General features: G+C 45.7%; 1 protein-coding gene across 1 annotated transcript in view; it reads right to left on the bottom strand.

The window, feature by feature from the left end:
- Positions 1-14632: 14632 nt before the first annotated feature.
- aox6 (aldehyde oxidase 6) overlaps positions 14633-17173 on the bottom strand; it is a gene marked incomplete at its 3' end in the record, with an annotated part of 45645 nt that continues 43104 nt past the window's right edge. Inside the window, exons 33-34 of the mRNA XM_080023814.1 lie at positions 16803-16991; positions 14633-14854 (exon numbers count right to left, since the gene is read on the bottom strand). Of these exons, the coding sequence (XP_079879940.1) occupies positions 14633-14854; positions 16803-16991 (411 nt within the window). The remainder of the gene's footprint in view (positions 14855-16802; positions 16992-17173) is intronic.

The raw sequence follows: 17173 nt of genomic DNA, 5'->3' as shown, positions 1-17173 counted from the left end.
TGCAGGTCATGGCTGCAAGCCGCTTCCGGGTGTTCCTCTGGTAGAGAGTCACAGTGCTGTAGCGCCGACTAGCGGGTTGGAGCTACACTGATTGATGGACAACAGTCGACAAGTTCAAGTTCAAGGTCAAATAGTCGTCAGTAATTATAAAAGTAGTAACTCAACTCAATTATAAAAAAATGAAATGTACAAATCAACAAATAAACACTCGTACTTTTCATACCGGAGTATATTCAATATGATTTTATTACAGGAAGTAGGTCTCACATTTTCGACCTAAGATTTCAAGATTTCAAGATTTTAAAGATTCAAGATGTTTATTTGTCACATACATATACATACATGCATACATACATGTATTGAAATGACATTGCAAAACGCCCCGGAAATTATGCACAATAAGTACTAACTGGCAAAGTAACAAACTAATTAACTAACTAACTAAAGTAACTGATTCCGAAAACATAATTCAGTTAGAAAGTCAAATAAAATAAGAGTAAAAAAGGTAATATACTAAGTAGGAATACAAAATGCAAATAAAAGGAATTCATTATTATGTATATACAGATTTATACAAAATACAAATAAAAGGAATTCACTATTATGTATATACAGATTTATACAAAATACAAATAAAAGGAATTCACTATTATGTATTAACAGATTTGTGCAGTAAAGTGGCAGGTAAATAAAGTGAGGGAGTGTGTGTTGAGATATACAGTACAGTATACAACAGTACGACAGAGCAATACAGTAACACAGAACAGCAATACAGCACAGTATGCAGTAACCTAGTACAGTGATAAAGTATGCAGTACAGTATACAACATACAGTAGAGTACTCAGTTAGGGCCCCTGGTGAGTTCAGCGTTGACAGTCCTTATGGCTTGCTAAAGAACTCTGTCTCAGTCTCTCTGTCCACGCTGCGTGACTGCGACCACAGCAGCTGGAACAGTCTGTTGCTGGGGTGGTGAGGATCCTTCATGATGCTGCGGGCTGCTTCTACACCTCCTGGTGTAAAAGTCCTGCAGGGAGGGGAGAAAAGTTCCATGGGTACGTTGGGCTGAACGCACCAACCTCTGCGGGGCCCGCCTGTCCTGAGCAGTACAGTTCCCAAACCAAACAGTGGTGTTGCCTGTCAGGATGCTCTCCACTGCTCCAGAGTAGAAGGACCTGAGGATCCTCACGGGACCCTGAATTTCTTCAGCTGCCTGAGGTGGTAAAGAGGCTGCCTTGCCTTTCTCATCAGTGTGTCTGTGCGTGTAGTCCATGTTAAATCCTCCGTGATGTGGACTCCCAGGTACTTGAAGCTGCTCACCCTGTTGAGAGAAGTCCCATTAATCACCAACGGCGTGTGCGTCCTTGTTTGCAATCCGCTCCTAAAGTCGACAATCAGCTCCTTAGTTTTGCTGGTGTTCAGGAGGAGGCTGTTGTCCTGGCACCAGAGTGACAGGTCAGCCACCTCCTCACGGTAGTCAGTAGGACCAGAGACAAATTGCATTACCAATGTCCATGTTGGGATCAAATAAGATTAATATATAAATAAAACTTTATTAACCCCTGGGGGTCTAACAACAGTGCTGCATACACAGGCTGCATTGTGATATAAAGTGTGGACGGGTGGTATTTCTTTCCACATTAACAATGTCACTGGCCAGTAGCTATGGAATCTTATGATCAGATCACATAACAAATTTCACCTCACCTGACCTTAGAAAAATATTATGAAAAAATGTGTTATATTTATTGTATGATTGAATTTGCATGTACAGTATTTAACTGTGTAACTCTGCAGCTGTTAGTTATTGAAGTTAGTTTTCAAACAAAGATGGAAACAGAATCTTGATTTGAAATGATCTCAAAACTGACTTATTTTATAGTATGTATGTCTAGTATGTCTAGTTTTAGAACTAGTATATCTAGTTTCATAACTAGTGTGTCCAGTGTTATAACTAGTATGTCCAGTGTTATAACTAGTATTTCTAGTTGTATAAATAGTATGTCTAGTTCTATAACCAGTCTGTCTGGTTTCATAACTAGTATGTCTAGTTTCATAACTAGAATGTCTAGTTTCACAACTTGTACGTCTAGTTTTATAACTAGTTAGTCTAGTTTTATAACTAGTAGCATATTTCTAGTTAAGTGATTCCCAACCTATGCGTGGGCCGCGAGGGTATCGCAAGTGGGCTGCCAAATCATGGGAAAATCACATATATCTTATTGAAAAAAAAAAAAATATATATATATATATATATTAATTACAAAACGTTTTTAAATCTTAAAAAAAAAAAAAATTCATGGAATTTTTTCTTTAAAACCTTCAAAAATGCATCATCACTGATAGATAGAAACTTATGTTAGGGCGTACTATGTCCAAGCCAGATCACTATCCACGTGCACCTGTATATTTTTAAACTTGCGGTGATAATCAAAATGGATGGTTGGCGAGCATCAGGCACACTGAAAAGGAAGGAAGCCATTGGTTCATCATCCACAACCAAAGTCCACGGGACAGTCCCACCTGTCAAACAAAAAAGAAAGGTTCGAAGAAAGTATATCGGTGAATATTTATCATTGGAGTTGTTTTGAAGAGGCACGGAAGACGAACCGTCACCACTGTGTGTAGTGTGTTACGAGATTTTATCAAATGCAGCTCTGAAGCCATGTAAACTGTGCCGTCACCTCGAGACAAAACACCAACATGTCCAAGCCGCTTGACTTTTTCGATGTAAAACTCAAGGAGTATCAGGGCAAGAAGAAAGTCATCCAAACGTCATGTATGGGCACCGAGAATGCAAAGGCAGTGGAAGCCTCCTATCGGGTTGCCCGACTCATAGCCAAGGCTGCTAAGCCACATACAACCAGGGAGAATTTTAATTCTTCCCGCCACAAAAGGGATCGTGGGGGCGATGTTGGGAGAGAAGGCGTGCAAGGCCAATCAACCTCATCTCGTTGTCTGAAAGCTCAGTCAAACGCAGGATTGGCGAGATGGCAGAGAATGTGTCAGAACAGCCGATAACGAGCATGCGAGAGAGTCCTTTTAATGCCCTCCAACACTCCACCGAGAGTGAATGGGGACCAGGTTAAATACAAAAGGGGTGATGAGGAAGGTGAAGACAGGTGGTGAGATTACTGACTGGGGACAGGTTTTGCAGTGACAGGGATGTGACGTGACACTAGACAGAGGGAACCAGAGAGGGACAGAGGAATCAAGAGGCCGACAGAGGGAGCCAGAGAACACCAAGGCAGGGCATGATCCTGACACAGTTCCTTTATGTCCGCTCTCAGAACTTAATTAAATAAATGTCAGCTCTCCTGTGCCAGTGGTACGCTAAAGAATGCTCCACATAAATCTATTACTGTGAAATACTTCGCGTCTGGAGGAATGTTTGTCAACAACGAGTGGGGATTTGGAACCTCGGCCTGCTGCTCCTCCACCACTTCTTTCACTGCCCATAAGTCATGAACCAGCTGCCATTTCTGTTTATCTGCCTCCGAAACTGGTAGCAAAAGGGTGTTACAACACCTCTGAGTTTCTATCAATACCCCTAGTTTTCTCAAACATTATGTTGTGGAGTCTATTCTTGCTTCTGCTTCCGGTATCAAATGGTACTGCTGTTTCCAGAGTGGTTTAATGTTGGGTCTTAGCCATATCTGAACTGGGCCAGCTGATTTAACCAATCCTCCACAGTGTCATGTTTGGTCCATATTTGTTCTCGGATTACCTGTTTGATTTCTTCTCTCAACACTTTGTGTCTGCTTCTTTCTCCTATCTCCTGCATCTATCGTTGTTCTGTTATCTCAACCTATTGTAGTTCCCCTGACATTTCTGTGGAACAAAGTTTTTTAATGAGACTATTGCATTTTGATCTGAGTATTAGAGGATTATCTGTTTCTTTCCTTTCTTTTTTTCCCTGTTTCATCATATGGCTTAACTCTTTGGCTTTGTGCCCCGAGTTTATCAGCAGTGAGGCATGTGATTCCATCTCAGGCATGTGGTACCATTTCTGTATTGTGTCTGCTTGTGGCTGATCCTGAACCTCTATTGCTGCCCCTTGTGGGCTGATTATCACATACCGTGATTGTATCAAGGCCCTTTGGTCACACAGCCGTGTGTTTGAAGACTTAATGGAGCTGTCATGGCTATTAGCTGCATTTGTCCTGAGAATCCAACTGTCTTTGCATATTTGCCAGTCATGGGGAGGTGAGAGGCATAATTTGGACTTACACATGTGTAAGTAGCTCCAGTATCTATCATCATTGGTGTACCTCTATTGTTTACCTGAACCTGCAGCATAGGTTCTTGATCAGCCTGCTTACTTACTGCTACTAGCTGACCCTCCTCTTTTTGATTCTCTGTGCTTCCCTAGTATCCCTGTCCTGGCCAGGGGTTGGCTTGGCGATGGGGGGCTCTTCCCTGAGACTGTTGCCAAGCTCCCTAATCCTGTCCTTGTCCTTGTCTTGGGCACTGTCTACAGGTGTGTCTTGGTTGGTGACATCCCCTTGTGGACCTCTTGGCCCTTTTTGGTTCTGATTTCTATTTTGGGGTCACTTTTGCAGTCCTTCAAGTTTTATTTTCTTAAAGTGGTATCCATAGGGACCTGTCCGTTCAGCCCTCTGATATTCCCTTACACCGAGCAGTATCCACAGCCTTTTGACACTTATGCATGTGTTTCCTTCTTCCTGTAACCCAACCACCTTTGGCGCTTAGTCTCTATTCTTTTTGTTCATTATTTGGAGAGTCCTACTTACTGCTCAGCCCTTGGGGTTGGTCGGCAGGAACCACACAAAAACTTCTAGCTAATAGTTAGAAATTTGTTTACCTCTATTTGGAGTGGCCACTCGCTTTTTTGTGTGGTTTTGTCCGGACAACAATGAGGTAGGAAGTTATGTGACTCACATACGGGGTATGTGACTCGACCCCGTACGGGCAGTTAACTTCTCTAAAATAAGGGGAATTAATTAAATTCGACTTCAACCCTCATCAAGAAGCAGAATTGGAAGCCTTTTGTCTTAAAGATCATTTCAGCAGGCTTTCCACAGCTTATGTGGACGATGTGGAGTTCATGGGCAGTCGCTGCAGCTTGTTCCATTTGCCGGTGATTTTCAGCCACCGTGTGTGGAAGTCAGTGGTTGGACGGTGCCAGGGAAAGAGTCCAAAAGTTCCCAGCCCTTTGCAGTCCGCCTACTTGGGAAGGCTCCAGTGTGGCGTGGTCTGGGGTCCGTTATTTCACTATCACTGAGTCAGTCTGGGTAAACTGATTCGGTCCTCAGATGACATATGTTGTTGTAGTTGAGCGTCAAATCGGTGACAAATTAATCTGAAGCTACAGTACATTAACTTTAATGAGATAGGCTTGAATCTTTCGTGGAACTGTTGAAAACAAAAGGAAATAATTGAAAAAAAAAAATTGCAAGGTTTGTTGCTATAAAATAAAAGAAAGAAAATAAGGAAACACAATTCTTTAGCTTGGTGGCTGGAGCAGGCCTGTTTAGTAAAATTTGAAATGCGCGTGAACTTTAGGGAAAACAAAGACTTAAAGAAAAGAAATCTTAAAATTAAATAAAAGGAAAAGTTCTTAAATCGAGTCAGGACCAGAATAAAGACTGGTCAATGGCTCCTTTTAAAACAGGAGGAGGAGTTTGGGCTGAGACAAACATTTTCAACATTTTAACATTAGGGTCATTTTGCCCCCTCGACCAGTCCAGGGCTAGGAGAGACCCAAACGCACGACACGGGGAGACGGGAGGCAGACAAAGGATGTTTATTAGCCCATACGGTGGAGCTGGCCGAGGGGACCCGGTCAGGTAGGGATGGAGGAGGGCTTGGCAGGGATGATGATGACCGGGAGGAGGGGTCCAGGATCCAGGTGGAGAGACGGGGAACCGGGCTGGATGGAGAAGGACGGAGAGCCTTGGTCGACGAGCGGAGACAAGCAGGTAAACCGGGCTGGCTGGAGATGGATGGACAGACTGGGTCGACGAGAGGAGACAAGCAGGTAAGGGGAAGACAAAACAAAGAGACATAGGCTAGAGACTTGAAACAAGCACTAGGAGCTATGAACTTGGAACTAGGAATGGAACCAGTAGCTGTACAACTTGGGTAAGCTAGTTGACGGTCTGGCAAAGAATGACTGGGAAGCTGGAGACTAAATACTGTGTGGAGTGATGCAGGTAATTGATCCCAGGTGTGTGCAATTGGCTCAAGTGAGGAGCTGCAGATGGGGCAAGAGCGGACTCTAGTGGTGCTGGGAGGCCGTGGGCCTAACATTTGGGGATGCAGACAAGAGGTAGCAGATCTGGATCTCAGCGGGTGTTCGTTAACCCCCCCTCCTGTGAATATCTGGGGAAGAAATTAGAGGGAGGACTGTCCTGGCTGTGTCTGCTACATAGCAGTAGTAGTAGTAGTAATAAAATAGGAAACCAAAATGGTAATGTAAGCTACTTTATTATAATTAAACCACATATATTTGTGCATTATAACATCAAAACACTGTGTGGCAACAACACATACCAGAAAACAGTACTATGCCTAGGATTGCAAACGCGACATCAGTAAGTAACGACTCAGTAAGTAACAATGACGACAAATCAGTAATTATTGCCTTTAAAGAATTATTAAAGGAGAAATAATATTGGCATGTGTCACCAAGGGACTGGACACGTTAAATTATGATAGCATAATAGCTAACATCCATCCACCCATTTTCCTCCAGTTATCCGGGGGCGGGTCGCATTGGCAGCAGGCTGAGCAAGGAGCTCTAGGCCCCCTTCTCCCTGGCAACGTTTTCCAGTTCCTCCTGGGGGACCCTGAGACATTCCCAGGCCAGCTGGGATCCCTGCTTCCCATGTAATCCCTCCAGTGCGTTCTGAGTCTACCCCGTGGTCTCCTACCAGTTGGAAGTGCCCGGAAAACCTCTAAGGGAAGGTGACCAGGAGGCATTCTGATCAGATGCCCGAACCACCTCAACTGGCTCCTTGCGACGCAAAGGAGCATCGGCTCTACTCCGAGCTCCCTCCCGATGTCCGAGCTGCTCACCATATTTCTAGGGCTGAGCCCAGCCATCCTACAGAGGAAACTCATATCGGCCACTTGTATTTGCAATCTTGTTCTTTCGGTCACTACCCAAAGCTGATGACCATAGGTGAGGGTTGGGACGTAAATGGACTGGTAAATTGAGAGCTTTGCCTTCTGGCTCAGCTCCCTCCTCACCACAACGGTCCAGTACAACGCCCACATCACTGCTGACGCTGCACCGATCCGCCTGTCCATCTCTGTCCGCTCCATTTTCCCCTCACTCGTGAACAAGATCCCGAGATACATGAACTCCTTCACTTGGGGCAGCAACTCGCTGACAACAGAGAACCATGGCCTCAGACTTGGAGGTGCTGGCTCTCATCCCGACAGCTTCACACTCGGCTGCAAACCGCCCCAGTGCATGCTGGAGGTCACGGTCTGATGAAGCCAAAAAAAACACATCATCAGCTTCCTCTGCCAAAAAAGCAGAGATGCAATTCTGAGGTTCCCAAACTGGACACTCTCCTCACCTCGGCTGCGCCTTGAAATCCTGTCCATGAATATCACAAACAGAATTGGGGACAAGGGGCAACCTTGGAGGAGTCCAACACCCACTGAGAACGTGTTTGACTTTGTACCGAGAATGCGAACACAGCTCTCACTTTGGTTGTACAAGGCCCGGATGGCTTGTACCAACGGCCCCGGTACCCCATACTCCCTCAGTGCCCCCCACAGGATGCCCCGAGGGACACGGTCAAAAGCCTTCTCCAGGTCCACAAAACACATGTAGACTGGATGGGCAAACTCCCACGACCCCCCAGCAACCCTGCAAGGGTAAAGAGCTGGTCCACTGTTCCACGTCCAGGACGGAATCCACATTGCTCCTCCTGAATCTGAGGTTCGACAATCGGCTGGAGCCTCCTTTCCAGCACCCTGGAGTAAACTTTCCCGGGGAGGCTGAGCAGTGTGATACCCCTATAACTGGAGCACAGCCTCCGGTCCCCCTTTTTAAAAACGGGAACCACCACCCTGGTCTGCCACTCCACAGGTACTGTACCCGACATCCAAGCGACACTGAAGAGGCGTGTCAGCCAAGACAGCCCAACAGTTTCCAGATCCTTCAGCATCTCAGGGCAAATCTCATCTAACCCCGGCGCCTTGCCACCGCGGAGCTTTTTGACGGCCTTAGCGATATGGCAGGCATATGGATGAGACTTCCCCCGAGTCTTCAGACTCTGCCTCTTCCCTTGAGGACGTATTGATCGGGTTCAGGAGTTCCTCAAAGCACTCTTTCCACCGCCCGACAATATCCCCACTCCGGGTCAGCAGTTCTCCTCCCCGGCTGAACACAGCCTGAGCCAAGCCCTGCTTTCCCTTTCTGAGTCGCCGAACAGTTTGCCAGAACTTCCTTGAGGCCAACTGAAAGTCCTTCTCCATAGCCTCTCCGAAATCCTCCCACACCCGGGTTTTTGCTTTAGTTACAAAGCCAAAGCCAAAGCCGCAGCCCTTCTAGCCTGCCGGTACCTGTCTGCTGCCTCGGGAAACCCCTGGGCCAGCCAAGGCTGAAAGGCCTCCTTCTTCAGCTTGACAGCTTCCTTCACCGCTGGTGTCCACCAATGGGTTCTTGGGTTACCGCCATGACAGGCATCGAACATTTTGAACATGACCCACTCAAATTCCAGGTCCCCAACCTCCCCCGGGATGCGTGAAAAATTCTTCCAAAGGTGGGAGTTGAAGACCTCCCGGACAGGGGCATCCACCATGCGTTCCCAGTTAACCCTCACTACACGTTTGGGTTTACCAGGTCTGTCTGGCAGCCTCCCCTGCCATCTGATCCAACTCACCACCAGGTGGTGATCAGTTTACCGCTCTGCTCAGATCTGATGATACGACCACAAAGTTGATCATCGATCTTTGACCTAAGGTGGTCTGGTACCACGTACACTTATGAGTCACCCTATGCTCGAACATGGTGTTCGTTATGGCCAATCCATGACTAGCACAGAAGTCCAATAACAAAGCACCACTCGGATTCAGATCAGACGGGCCGTTCCTCCCAATCACCCCCTTCCAGGTTTCTCCATTGTTGCCCACATGAGCGTTGAAGTCTCCCAGTAGAACTATAGAGTTCCTAGACAGAGCTCACCCTTCCAGGACGCCACCCAGAGACTCCAAGAAGGCTGAATACTATAATACCAAGTCCCTAGAACTAGTCTACGATGCCAAGGATCAGCAGGCCCAGGCCCCCGTCTTTGCCCGCTGCACAGCTGACATTGCACCCAACCCCAATGCCTATCCCTGCAGTTAGTCGGCCCACAGGGTGGCAGCTCCATGGTGTTTCTTCGGGCTGTGCCGGCCGAGCCCCATGGGTCAAGGCCCGGCCACCAGACACTCGCCGGCGAGTTCCCCTCCCAGGTCTGGCTCCAGGAGGGGGCCCTGGTTTCCCTATTCCAGGCAAGGTACCATATTGCCTTTGTTGTCGTTTCATTAGGGTCCTTTGAATTGCTCTTTGTCTGGTCCCTCCCCTGGGACCACTTGCCTTGGACTCTATCAGGGGCTAATGCCCCCGACAACACAGCTCCCGGGGTCACAGGGACACACATACCCCTTCACCGCGGTAAGGTGGCGATTCTTTGGGGGGCAGCGATTCTTCGGGGGGGGCGGGCGACTGATAGCTAATAAGCTAATAAGCTAATATATCTTTAAATATATTTTAAATAATCTTAAAAAATTATATATATATATATATATACATATACTTCATCCCAGGGGCCAGATATGGCCCGCGGGCCACCAACTGAATATCCCTGTAGTAGGGTTTATGTGGTGACAATTTGTATTACCTATTTAAGGACTCAGAGACAGGACAACTTCTCACAGCCTTCACGTAGCATGTTTAAGCTGGGGGTAAGTTTCCCCAATTCAGTCTCGTTAGTGCGAGGCTCAGTTTACAGGCATTTCAAGGTAGTCGGCAATTTTATTTTCGGACAGGAAATATTCCGTAGTAAAGAGTCATACACTAAAATGGGACACCACTGCAGTTGACGAAGGGAATCACACTCTGTCCAGGTCAACGGCCCAGGTCAGCATTCATCTGTGAATAGTCTCGTTTTAGTGCATTCCGGAGGAAGTAATAGATTTAGTGTATTTTTCCACCACAATTGCTCCACCTGAGCATTGTATGTCCACATATACAGGAAAAATACACATTAATCTGTATACAGTATCTTTACATATTAGCTCCTTCCAAATGAACAGTTTTAATTTTTATATAGAAGTTTGTGTAATGGACTGTTAATAGATTCTCCTGGATAACATTTACCTTTAAAGACCCAACAATTATTATTATTTTTTCATTGTGGTGTGGGGGTGCTGTGGTTTAAGCAACCACACCTGTCTTGGGTCCGGGTAATTGGGCCAAGGATCAGGGTGGCTGTACGTCGTTGCGCGTTAGAGCAATCAGTGAGCAACAGGTAAAACCTCGATCCCTCCACACACACACACAGGGAAAGCCTCTTTCAGGACAATGTTCCATGTGCTCCCGGCTTGTTCCATCTTTCCCACTCCCCACAATAAACGGGTGTTTTTGAAACATCTCTGCCTGTGTCTCTGCGTCGGAGGGCCCTGAAAACATCATTCAGGTGGTGTGTGGCAGACGGAACAGGAACTCTCTGGCACAGGGAAGGGACACGAAAGGGCCGTCTGAAGATGCACTGGAGCCACCAACAGGTCAACAGGTGGCCATAGCACAAGCCCTCTCCCAATTGGCAGTAGCCGCAAGAGAGGAGGGGAAATCTGTTTTGTTACCCAGGGGGAGAGTTGCCCTAGGACTGTGGGTTCCAGGTCTCCTGGGCCAATCCCAGTGTTCTTCCAAACAACACTTCAAAAGGACTAAACCCATTCCCGCTTCTAACTCTTGCTCTCATGTGCATTAGGACAAATGGAAGGGCTTTCGTCCAACTAAGACCTGTTTCTCTGCAACATTTTGCCAATTTGTTTTTCAATTTCCCGTTTTCTCACTCAACAGCTCCTCCACTGACTGGATGATAGGCACAGTGATATTTCATGTCAGTTCCCAAATACTCACCTACTGCCTTCAGAGCAGCATTTGCAAAATGTGCAACATTGCTTTGGCCATAACACCTGCATATGCTTTAGAAGTGGGAAAGGCTTCAACCCATTTAAAAACATGTCAACCATTACCAAATAATATTTCTTGCCTTCTTGCCTGCCTTGCCTCAACCATAGCTCAATAAAGTTCATTTGCAATTGTAATGGAAATACTAAACTAACCCTATGACCGACCGCTTGTAACCCCATATCTGTTTTACTAACAACAGGAACATTTTGTACTGCTGGCCTTTTCAGGCAGGTCACAGTAGAACATGTTGAAAGCACCTTGTGACCAAAGGGGAAGTTGCCTTTCACCTGTCTGACTTATCGCACCCACCAGATGGTCTCAACAGGAACCCAGGCTACACCCCCTGCTAAATGTCTATGTGATCTATACAATGTTCCCTCTTCTAAGTGATGGTCCATGTGACGTAGTTGATATAAGCCCTTGAGCAAGTCGGTTCGAGAGAGATGCTCTTTGTGTTACAAATACAGTCAGGTGAACCTAAACGCAGGACACAAAACAGTTTAGGGAGTAGGGGTGGGGTTTAATGTGACAACAGGCAAGGGATCAGGGTCCAGGGACAGACAGGGAATCAGGAACAGGAAACAGGCAGGGAATCAGGAACAGGAAATAGGATCAGGAACAGGCCAAGATTCAAGAGGTTTATTTGTCACATACATGCAAGGAATCAGGACCAGGAACAGGCCAGGAATCAGGGCCAGGAACAGGTCGGGAATCAGGGCCAGGAACAGGACAGGAATCAGGGCCAGGAATAGGCCAGGAATCAGGGCCAGGAATCTGAATCTTAGACATGTCTGAGAGTTTCACCAGACACACACTCAAAGACACATGCAACAATCTGACAGGGAGAGAGTGAATGGGGACCAGGTTAAAACAAAAGGAGAGACGAGGAAAGTGAAGACAGGTGGTGAGATTACTGACTGGGGACAGGTGTGCAGTGACAGGGATGTGACACCAGACACAGACAGACAGAGGGAGCTAGAGAGGGACATAGAGACCTAGAGACAGACAGAGGGAGCCAGAGAGTGCTAGGACGCGGAGAGAGACAGATAGAACACCAAAGCAGGAGTCAGTTGTTGTATTTTCTGTTTAACCTGAGCTATCTCACCCCACGCATCGACCACCACCTGAGTGGCTAGAATTTCCATGACACAATTGTTCAAAAGGTTCATCTGCTGGTGGGTGTTGCGCTCATTGGCATCTGCTGTCCTCTGCCAAAATTATGTGGAGCACAAACTAAACATTTTTCGCAAAATTTAAATATCTGTTGATTTCTGACATTAATCGCCTTTTGACATGTGGTCTCTACCTTGTGTCATTTTAGCATAGAAGGGAAACAGATATTAAGGGTTACTCCTTCCTTCACATATACTTGTGATTTCTTCCAGAGAGCATTTTCTTCACATGTGGCTCTGCTCTGCAGTTCCTGGAAATCAGCTGTTGGTGTTAGTGCATTAAGCTGCTTTCACATATGCACTGCAACCGTGAAATTATCCAGACATTACCCGGAAGAGCTGTACATGTTTATGCAGATGTCCGAATCATTTGGACCGGACCTCAACCGGACTTTAAGCACCCTTGTACAAAGTCTACGTAACGTTCGATTGAGCGATATCAGCGTAGGAGGAGGAGCATAGCTGCTGCGTACTTCTTTCTGCTTTCCTTTATATTCCTATACACTCTTTTGTTTATATTATGCCCAAATACATGGAGTATCATCGTCAAAAAAAGATAAGTCGGTGGCCTCGTCCGCCATTTTGGGTGTGTTAAAACTCTGCAGTGTCATTGCGTCACATCCTGCCTCCTGCACTCTCTACCCAGGTCCACCCATCATCTAAACCAAACTGACTATTTCCAGGTAAGTTATAAACGCATCTGACATGGACAATCTCCAGTTGTGAGTTACATGTGAGGAAGAGCAACTCCGGACAATGTCTGAACCTTATTATCTCGACATCGACTGGAGTTCATGTGTGAAAGCAGCTTAGTTAGAGGAACAGAATCAAGTTGTTGTGTAGTAAGAGGTTGTTTTGCTGCATTTTAGGCGGCTGCATCTGCTCTCCCGTTTCCCTGTGCAACAAGGTCTGCATTATTTGTGTGAGCAGACACATTTGCATACAGCAGTCTGTCTTAGCTGTCTTAGTAACAAAACAGTTTCCAGTTATTTAGCCACAAGTTTTTGATCTGCAATTGGCTTGTCTGTAGATGTAAGGAATTTTCTTTGGTTCCAAAGCATGCCAAAATAGTTAACACCAAAAGCATGACTGTACGTGTCAATGTTAACTGTATTCCCTGCTGCATGTTTACATGCCTCTGTGAGGGTTTTCAATTCAGCTGCATGTGCTGAATTTGTGTGACTTCTTGAAAGGTTTTTTCAACTTATTTGGCTGCTCCTGGCAATTTTAGAAATGCGTGACAAAGGGGGTTTGCTGTGGTGGGTCACTACAATCAATACAGCTTCAATTTGAAGCTGTATTGTGAGGTTATGCTAATATCATAAATATCCAACTTCTCTATCGTAGGGCTGTGCTACATTCTGGAAGTATGAATTCAACCACAGATTAGATAACATGAAATATCTTTTATTTATTATAATCAGGATTATTAACAACAAACAACATGTCATGTTTTAAGACTTAAGGGTTTTAAGTGAATGTATAATGTGTTAATAGTCATAGTTAATAGTATAGTAATATACTGACAAATTCCAATAAAATTAGATTTCTCTTTAAAAGTGCAGTGTGTAGAATTCAGTACCATCTAGCGGTGCAACATGGCTGCCTCTGTGGAAGAGACTTTACTTGGGCGGGCCGCCCAGGCATATTAACAGCCGCCAAAGTATATAAGGTGACCCATTTTACCATTTTTTTTCTATTTCTTTATCCATCTGAGAGAACAACGCCATCTACCATCGATTTTAGAAGATACGGACACGGCTCTTTACAGCGCTCCAAGGCAGGAGTGATGCTGCGTTCATTGGAACTCGAAAAACTGTAAGTGATGCTGCTTTCAGTGGAACTTGTAAAACATCGGTAGCAGAAATCGGTCAAGTTGTTAGTTTAAATATTGGTATCGGCCCAGAATTTCACAATTGATGCATCCCTGAAATATTCTTAAGCATTGATGCCAAATATTTGTAAAATGAATTTAAGAAAAAATACAAAAAAAGAAATACTTTTAGAGGGACCGGCAGACACCCTGTGGGTTGCCAGTTCTGTTTGGCTGGCAGTTCTGAGCCTGATATTAATATCTATTGGATGTAGCGTGTCTGATACTGGAAACAATTGGATGAAGCAAGTCTCACGCTGAAATCAATCTGATGAGGTGAGTCAGATACTGTATAGATCTCTGTTGGATGAAGTCAGTCTAATATTGATCTCTAGATATTGATTGCCCAGGGGGTGAAGGATCCTGCTGCTTCTGCTCCGGCTGCGACCTGGAACCAAAACCAACCAGAGAAGAAATTAGACCTCCCTTTATAACTCCTTTAAGATATATTTTCCTAAGCGAGACAAACAAGTGGGACCTACCTTCTGGGTGAAGGGTGTAGCGCAGGCCAGACACGCCCTCTCAGGCGTGGCGGGGCTGTCAAGGGTGAAGGGCCCCTCCAGACCCGACTCGGCCCGAGCCGCTGCCACCGCGTCCTTAATGGCGTAGAACACAGAGCTGCCCAGGAACAGCACTGGCTCCCCGATACCCTGACAACGGAAACAAGGGAGGCCTGGTTAATAGCCATTCAAGGTGATGTAATGTGATTGAAATCGATTTCACGCAATTTGCCAAGATTTAAAGCTCTATAATATTAATATTTATTTCACTGCTCTGTGGAATACTGGATTCTTATTAGTCAATATCGACAACCAGCGGTCAGTTATTTCTGAATAATGACCACTGATCTGTTAATAACGACAGTTGCCACGGGAAACAGCTCTGCCTATACAGTATGATAATGTTAGTGGCGTCATCAGGTGACGCAACATAGAAACTACCATGGAAGACTTGAAGAGATGAATGAGGACATTGATATCGAAATCCTCAACGTCACACTCAGCGTCACATTTCACCATTAATGTAAATGAACAATTTAACATTAATAATAGTAAATAGTTTCTTAATCTGGAGGAGAATAGTTCACTACATTGTTGTTTTTCTCAGTGTAGGCTCTTCAACTATACATACTGGCAAGACACGATTGGCAAGACAAAGGGACCAAGCTGGGAAGGATGTACAGCAGGTAAGGGTGATGAAGGATAATGATGGGAATGTGCTGACTAGTGAGGAAAGTGTGTTGAGAAGGTGGAAGGAGTACTTTGAAGAGTTGATGAATGAAGAAAATGAGAGGGAGAGAAGAGTAGATGATGTGGGGATAGTGGATCAAGAAGTGCAGCAAATTAGCAAAGATGAGGTGAGAACAGCATCAAAAAAGATGAAGAGTGGAAAGGCAGTTGGCCCAGATGACATACCTGGGGAAGCATGGAAATGTTTGGGTGAGATGGCAGAGGTGTTCCTAATGGGACTGTTTAACACCATCCGAGAAAGGGAGAGGATGCCGGAGGAGTGGAAAAGAAGTGTACTGGTACCAATCTTCAAGAACAAGGGCGACGTACAGAGCTGTAGTAACTACAGGGGAATTAAGTTGATCAGCCACAGCATGAAGCTATGGGAAAGGGTAATGGAGGCTCGGTTAAGAGGAGAGGTGGGGATCAGTGAGCAGCAGTTTGGTTTCATGCCAGGAAAGGGTACTACAGATGCAATGTTTCCTCTAAGTATGCTGATGAAAAAGAACAGGGAAGTAAGACAGAATACATGTGCCAGAATGGGAGGGAGAGCGGCGAAAAGCTGAGAATGCAAGGAGTGGAGGTGGAGAAGGCGGATGAGTTAAAGTACTTGGGGTCGACCATCCAAAGCAGCGGAGAGTGTGGGAGAGAGGTGAACAAGAGAGTACGGGCAGGGTGGAGTGGGTGGAGAAGAGTGTCCGGAGTGATCTGTGACAGAAGGGTTCCAGCAAGAGTGAAGGGGAAGGTCTACAGGACGGTAGTGAGACCAGCTATGTTGTACGGTTTAGAGGTGGTGGCACTGACAAAAAGGCAGGTGGCTGAACTGGAGGTGGCAGAGTTGAGGATGTTGAGGTTTTCATTGGGAGTGACAAGGATGGACAGGATTAAGAATGAGTACATTAGAGGGACAGCTCAGCTTGGACAGTTTGGTGGAAAAGTGAGAGAGGCCAGATTGAGATGGTTTGGACACGTGTGTAGGAGAGATGAGAGTTACATTGAGAGAAGGAGGCTGAGGATGGAGCTGCCAGGCAAGAGGAAAAGAGGAAGGCCAAAGAGAAGGTTTATGGATGTGGTGAGGGAGGACATGCAGGTTGGTGTAAGGGAGGAAGATGCGCAGAACAGAAGGTATTTGAGGCAGATGATCCGCTGTGGCCACCCCTAATGGGAGCAGCCGAAAGAAAAAGAAGTGTATTCTTTTATTTACTAACTAGCCATGTAATAAGCAGGATAACATACAGCCAGGTGGTCATTATCACTAAATAACCCCCTTCAGAGTGATACCCTGACCAGCCAGCTGCTGTCTAGTGTTAGTTTCCTGATAACACCTGTGCGGTTGTCCATTATTCCTCCTCCACTGCCTAGCTCCCACCTTAGAGGAGTAGATGGCATGGGGGTTGTCGCTGTCTGGCAGCAGGTGCACATTCAGGCGCAGCGGCAGGTCGCACAGCGCAGGGACCTTGTACTGCGCCGGGCCCCGGGCCAGGAGTTCCCCCCTTGGGGAGAAAGGCAGCTCCTCCATAGTGTAGAGACCCAGACCCTGGAGGAAGGCCCCCTCAATCTGGAGCAGGGAGAGACAAAAAAATTATATTACTTATCATTTTATATCAATATAATATATATTGGCCAAATATCATATATATTCAATATTTAATAGTAATATTAAATATATACAGTACATGTATATACATGTACATACATGTGTCTGTATATATATATAAAATGTTGCTGTTCTTTTGTTTT

Source organism: Zeus faber (genome assembly GCF_960531495.2).
Source record: "Zeus faber genome assembly, chromosome: 2".
NCBI classification, from domain to species: domain Eukaryota; kingdom Metazoa; phylum Chordata; class Actinopteri; order Zeiformes; family Zeidae; genus Zeus; species Zeus faber.
This window is presented reverse-complemented; position numbering and strand designations above follow the sequence as displayed.